At 42.6% G+C, this 7,273-nt stretch overlaps 1 protein-coding gene and 1 pseudogene across 1 annotated transcript; both read right to left on the reverse strand.

Annotated features, from left to right (window-relative positions):
- Window positions 1-270: 270 nt before the first annotated feature.
- On the reverse strand, window positions 271-1,218 carry LOC115638256 (annotated as a pseudogene).
- A 4,591-nt stretch (window positions 1,219-5,809) lies between these two features.
- Window positions 5,810-6,754, reverse strand: LOC115638072 (olfactory receptor 4D1-like). The gene has a single exon (XM_030539662.1). The coding sequence runs from the start codon at window positions 6,752-6,754 to the stop codon at window positions 5,810-5,812; it is 945 nt and encodes a 314-aa protein (XP_030395522.1).
- Between the last annotated feature and the right edge of the window lie 519 nt (window positions 6,755-7,273).

Consider the following 7,273-nt stretch of genomic DNA (forward strand, 5'->3'; position numbering starts at 1 on the left):
TCTAAGCTGGTGGAAGCAATTTAGGGAGATGCCCCCATTTCCTCTTGCTGGGGATCTGGTCCATTTACCCGGATGGAGTCATATCTTATTTAAACCGATTGCTTTTCATCCCTTTATGAAGATTCTGGCCCTCAGTCTATCACTCATTTGTGAGCACATTTTCTTATGAGTGCACTGTATGACCACACAATACATTCCACATACCCCATACATCTGCTCTCTGCTATGCTGAATTCAGTTTTTCAGCACAAATTGACATTGAAAGATAAATTATGTATTTTTTTCCCTCCTTGAGCACAGCACTCTCCTCATCAGTCTCCTGATGGCCTTCTTCATCTCAGCATTCCTCAGCATGTAGATCATTGGGTTCAGCATTGGGGTGATTACAGTATAAATGACTGAGACCACTTTGTCCAGGGTGAACTTCTGGAAAGGTCAAGCATAGATGAAGATGCAGGGTGTGAATATTAAACACACCACGGTAATCTGGGTTCCACAGGTTGACAGAGCCTTGTGTTTCCCTTCTGTGAGGTATGTCCTTATCTTGAATAAGATGATAGCATAGGAAATAAGCAGAATGATGAATATCATTACAAGTAGCACTCCACCATTGAAAACCATCTGCAGTTCGACCAGGTGAGTCTTGGTACAAGCCAGTTTGATGACCTGTGGAACATCACAGTAGAAATTGTCCAGGACATTTGGCCCACAGAATGGTAACTGGAGGAGCAGTCCAATCTGAACAGCGGAGTGAGCCAATCCACCCAGCCATGCCAGTACCACTATCCCCACGAGCACACCAGGGTTCATGATTGTCAAGTACCGCAGTGGTTTATAGATGGCCACGTACCGATCGACTGCCATCCCCACAAGGCATAATGACATTGCTCCGGCGATGAAGTGGAAGAAGAACATCTGCAGGAAACACTCATTGAATGAGATGGTTTTACGGTGGCTGAGGAGACCCACCAGAAATTTTGGAGCATTTACTGATGAGTCGCCGACATCCAAGAAAGCTAGGTTGGCCAGCAGGAAGTACATGGGGGTGTGGAGATGGTGCTCGGTGATCACAGTGATGATGATGGTGAAGTTTCCCAGCCAGGTTGTCAGGTAGACTATGGAGAAGATGATGAAGAGGAATCACTGCAGCTCAAGACTTTGGGTGAGGCCCAAGAGGACAAATTCTGTCAGTGTGGTGGTGAGGTTCTCCTGCTCCATTTATGAACCTCAAAATGCTCCTGAAGAGGGAAGAGTGATGATAATAATCATTATGTAATCCCACTACATGTTACTGACATGAAATGAGCATTAACTGCACCTTAAGAAACACATTTGATTATGAATTCCTTTGTTTGCTAAATTCTATATATCTATCCTCAGCCGCAGTGTTCAGTAACTCTGCTTCAGTAGACACTACGATCTCCACCAGTGAATAGCAGCGATCTGCACACCCAAACAAGCCTCATACTAACCACCATATCCATTCATCTTCCTGAAGGCCTAATGGGGCACACCACCCATTGTCCACAGATTCCTGGCTGGGCCTAGAGGTTCTGGTTTGGGAAGCAAGTGGATTTGCAGGGAGTGCATTTAGGCAGCGATTCTCAGAATCCAGGGTCTCTCATCTTGGGGATCATAGATGCTAAATCGGAGGGGGATCCTAGCTAGATCCTCACAAGATGGGAGGAGAATTGCAATGGAAAATTCGTGAACCACTGATTCATGGGATTCTGTTGCCCAATTCCTGGCCTTGATATCAGAGGTACTGAACACCTGTAACCCACCTTAACATGATGTTGGTCTTTGGCCTCTTCAAGTGGCTCCAAGAAGAGACGGAATTTTGTCTAGTTTACTTGAGCAGGACTACCATGTGCTCAACATCTCTGAAAAATGCCTTTGCTTTATTAAGGTCCCTATGGATTCTGGTGCTGAACTTTAGACACTCATTAAAAAAGAGTGAACTCATAAATGTTTCCAAGTGTGCATCTAGAGTGAAATTTTCAGAGTTACTATGGAATAATGGATGCTGAACTCTCATTAACAGTTTTGAAAATCTTTTGAGGTCATTGAAAAAAATCACTTTTTCCCCACAAAAAATGTTGAATATGTGAGAAATATGTGAGAAAATGATGTGTATGTAGTAGGATGACAATTTCTATTATTTTATTTACATATGAAAAAGGAAGAAATTAACCATTCCATTAAAAAAAAGAGAAAAGAGATTTTTCCAGGTGAAAGTTTGGTTTTGTGGAATAGCTCAAATTTCTGGGGCTGTTTTACTTGCTTGTTTTTGCCAAAAATGTCAACCAGCCCTAAATATCTCACCATTAAAGCACAGTGTTCTGTTGCTGCTCATGATGAGGGAGAATGTATTTGCGGGTAACTCATGGCTCTTAGATTCTGAGGAGCTGGATTCAATTTCTGCCCTACTACGGATGCTTTCTGGGACCCTGCCTTATTCATTCATGTCTCCTTCCCATCTGGGAGTTTTAAATGAGAATAGGTGCAGGGAATCTCACTGAAATTATATCCACAGATCAGGGCATTTCCCTGGGCTTTTTTCAGTCATAACTTCCCAGTTCCAACCTGCCTCAGAGGAAATGTCTTTCACATCAGAGCAGCATAGAGCCGCTGCCATAGGAAAAGCTTGTTCAGACAGAGCTAGTCTCATGAAGGTCTCAGACAGTTGTACTAAAAGGGTCTGTTCACTCCTCATAATTCACATAAGAGCCTCTAAAAATCCAAGCCAATATCAGAAAAGTTGCCCACCCACCTCGCATGCCCCCTGCCCTGCAATCACAATGCCTGTCCCTGCTAGTAGTAAATGGCAGCTTTTGTGCAATGAAAGTAATTACCTCACACAGACTGCTGTGTCTGTGATCTCAGAGCAGGCTGCCTCCAAATGACTGAGGATAGCCAGAGGAAGTCACATCTCAGACATGTTCATTGCCCACTGACAGGGGAAGTGGAATTTGATTCCAAAAATGGCACATCCCCAGAAATCTTTTACATGTACAATATCTGCCCAGGGACTGGGATCAAAGAGTTTCTGAAATCCCCCTGAGCTTTACCGGGCTTGATCAAGAACTTGCTTCCCCAGAGATTGGGGAGCCAGTCCCAAGAGGAATGATTAATAAGTTCCTGAAGTGTTTCATTTGTTTATTTCATGTTTATTTTTAGCTATCCAAACTCAGCAGGCTTTGAAACTTTTCAGAGTTGTCTCGAGCTGACGCAAGGACTATTTTCAGGACACTGCGGATGAACTGGGCCTTTGTCTCGCCTCCAAAGCAGCGGAAATCGCAGCACTCATGCGTGCTGCTTTTGGCACTGAGACATCAGTCTGCTCCAGGGGTCAGAGCCAGAGATAGGAATGGAGACTTGTGGGTTGTATGGCAGTTCTAGGAGAGGAGTGAGGTGCAGTGATTAGAACAATCAGGCATGCTCATGCCAAGTCCCTCTCGTCAACTTTAACACATTTGAGCCAAGAGCACGGCTGAAGATCCTGATCATCTGTTGGTCAGCTCTGACTGAAAGGTCAAAGTTCAAATTCGGTCTCCTTTTGGACTTAACGGTCAACGGACACTCAGTGTCCAAGAATTTCAACATTCTAGCTGAAGAGGCAGATGGAGGAGTGATAGCTCAGTGGTTTGAGCATTGGTCTGCTAAACTCAGGGATGTGAGCTCAATCCTTGAGGGGGCCACTTGGGGATTGGTCCTGCTTTGAGCAGGGGGTTGGACCAGATAATCTCTTTAGGTCCCTAATAATCTATGATTCTATGGGAACATATGGTGTGAGTGAGGGACCAGGGATCAACATTTCTGCTAGAATGTTCTTCTCCCTGGTTTTGCCAGCCATGTCAGGGACAGCAATGAGGGGATTTCTCCTGGCCATTGTTGCATGTGTAGGCTAAGCTATTCACCCAATGACTAAAAGCAGCACCTTGAACCAATGTCTGGGTGCATGTTGGCAGCAGCAGAAGGCATTAGAGAATTGGGGCCAGATTTTGAAAGCTATGTAGGCCTCTAGTGGGATTTTCAAAAGCACATGGGTGTCTAATCCCCAATGATTACAAAGATGGTATTGAAAATGATTCTTATAGGTCACTAAATACCTTAAAATTCTGGACCGTAGGTTAGAATAAATGGACGTATCCACTCTAATTGATTACAGAATAGAATTCCGCTATGTTGGGTTTGGGGGCAACTCATTTCCAGCAAATATCCCTGGATTTTGGAATTGGCTTACCATTTTCCCCAACACAACCCAAATCTGTTGACCTCATGGCCATGGAAGTAACCACATTTGTATTCCTGCTTCTTTCTTTCTCTCTCAGGTTACCTGGATGATTTCCACCACTGTAATACTGCCCTCAGTGACCCCTCTGTATCCCCATCTCTTTCACACCCCGCCCTCAGTGACTTCACTTCAATGCCATTCCTCATCATTCTGCCCTCAGCTTCTCCTGTTCCCTTCTACTGTCATCAATGGTTTTGCACAGGTGACATGGGTTACATATGAGTTCTCTATTCTTTTGATGTTCCAGCTGGAAGTAACATCCGCCCACTGTTCTACTGCTCTGAGGCAGTTGGGTGGGAGATTGGTTGGGTATTACTTAGCCAGATTTCACAGCTGATCAGCAATTTACTACTGGAAAGTTGTAAAAATAAAGTTGATTGGGAAAGAAATAAAATATTTCACAAAATTATTGAACAATTTCAAAGCCATTTTTCATTTCAGGTGTTGTAAAGAACTTGTATTTTAAAATAAATATTAATAGCATTTTTATCTAAAAATGATGGGTTTTTTGGGTTTTTCATTTTTTTTCCTACTTCTATCCCTGTTCTCTCTTTTGTACTTTCTTCTAATTTTCTAAGGAAAATGTTAATAGAGGAGGAGAAAAGAAGGAAGAAAAACCTACTCCCCACCCCCCACCAAAAACAAAACAAAACAAACCCTCTCTGGATAATGTATAACAACATTTTTCACTTCATTTTCAAAGTGTCTAAAAATCCACTTTTGACAATAACAACATTCCATCAAAAATTATTGATTACCTCAGTAAAAGTCAGGATTAGGGAAAAAACAAAACAAAACAACCAAAGACTTGTAGTTTAACTTGTAAAGCTAGAAATAGAAATGGAAACATATAAAAGAATTAACTCTTATCCTCTATGAAAATAAAGACTGAATTTTGTTAACTCATACTGATAACTAATCATACAGAAAATACAAGTAAGCTGCAAATGTGTATGAGTAAAAAGGTCTAAGCCATACAATATTAGAATACCATATTCCTCTCCTGTAATACGTTATAAAATAATATTTATGCTAATTAAGGACACAATTTTTTCAACATATATGAAATTGCATATTGCTCATTTTGAGAAGAAATGATTTGTTTCAGGAATTGAAAGCATTTGTAGAATATTTTTTTTAACCAAAAAATTTCAGAGTCAGAAAATCAGCTGTTTGTGAGCAACATCGTTTTGCATCAGCTGGGGATCTGGCCCGCTGACTCCGGTGGATCTGTGTACAGCAGTTGGGGATCTTAGCCATTGATGCCAATGGATCTATAAGGATTTAAACAAGCCTGGGACCTGGCCCATTGACTCCAATGGAGGTATGCTGATCTAAACAAGTTGGCCCTATGAACTTCAATGGAGATTTGTGACCCTGGGTGTGTAATTTATTCATTAACACAATTTCTCGTGAGTATGTAGTTTGTGTTCTCTTTGATGGAAGGCACATTTCACATGGCATGTACATCTGCCCTTTGATGTGTTGAGGTCCGGTTTCTAATAGAAATGATCATTCAAAGATAACCAGTGTCCTTCGTTTCTTCCATGACAACAGCATTCTGCTCATCAGCCTCTTGATGGCCATTTTCATGTCTGCATTTCTCAACGTGTAGATCATTGGGTTCAACATTTGGGAGATGACCGTGAAAAAGACTGAGGTCGACTTGTCCAGGGTGAACTTCTTAAAGGGCCGAGCATAGATGAAGATACCAGGAATGAATATTAAGCTCACAACCAAGATCTGGGCTCCACAGGTGGACAGAGCCTTGTGTTTTCCTTCTGTGACATGTGTCCTGATCTTGACTAATATGATGGTGTAGGAAATCAGCAGACTGATAAATAGTGTGATGAGGAGCACTCCACCACTGAAGACCATCTGCAGTTCAACCAAGTAGGTGTTGGTGCAGGCCAGTTTGATGACTTGTGGGAGATCACAGTAAAAATTGTCCAGGATGTTAGGCCCACAGAAAGGTAACTGGAGGAGAAGTCCAATTTGAACAGCAGAGTGAGCCAATCCACCCAGCCATGCCAGTACCACTAGCCCCATGCACATGCCCCAGTTCATGATAATCAAATATCTCAGTGGTTTATAGATGGCCACGTACCGATCAATGGCCATCCCCACAAGAAAAAACACCATTGCACCCCCGATGAAGTGGAAGAAGAACATCTGGAGGATGCACTCCTCAAAGGAGACTGTTTTATGCTGGAAGAGGAGACCTGAATGCAGGTGGGGAGCATTGACATTAAAAGTCAGGTTGGCCAGCAGGAAGTACATGGGGGTGTGGAGCTGGTGGTCGGCGATCACGGTGATGATGATGGTGAAGTTTCCCAGCCAGGTGGTCACGTAGACTACGAAGAAGACCATGAAGAGAAAATACTTCAGCTGCTGATTCTGGGTGAGGCCCAAGAGAACAAATTCAGTCACGGTACTGGTGAGGTTCTGCTGCTCCATTCCGTGTCCTTAGACTATAACTGAAAATTGAAGAGCGCTAATAATAATTACATTTTGTTCAGCTTCCCTTTAAATTATTGATATTAAATCTATTTTCAATCCACATTAAGAAGCACACTTTGTTTGGGGCTTTTCTTACTAACACAGTGTCCTCAGCTTCACTTCAGGAGAACCCTGATTCATTATACCCAAGTCATCCTACCCCTGCTCACCACTGGATGGGGTGCTGGGAGGTAAGAGGAGTAGTCTACTCACCAGAAGAGCCCTCTGCTCACCACAGGGCCTTCTCTGGTTTAACAGATCTGTTAAACTGTGGGAAACACTATTTTTCTCCCTAAGTGTAGGAACTCAGACTCTAGACACATGCAAGAAGAATGTGAGTGGAATAAGAAGCAGCCATTCTTACACACTGACTCTTCAGAGTAGATCACTTTAAAAATAAAAAAAAGGCTGCTTCTGTCTGAGGAAAAATAGTTAATTAAAGATAGGAGAGGCTTAATAGTAGGATTTTGAAAGGAA

Source organism: Gopherus evgoodei, chromosome 21 (assembly GCF_007399415.2).
Source record: "Gopherus evgoodei ecotype Sinaloan lineage chromosome 21, rGopEvg1_v1.p, whole genome shotgun sequence".
Classification (NCBI taxonomy): Eukaryota; Metazoa; Chordata; order Testudines; family Testudinidae; genus Gopherus; species Gopherus evgoodei.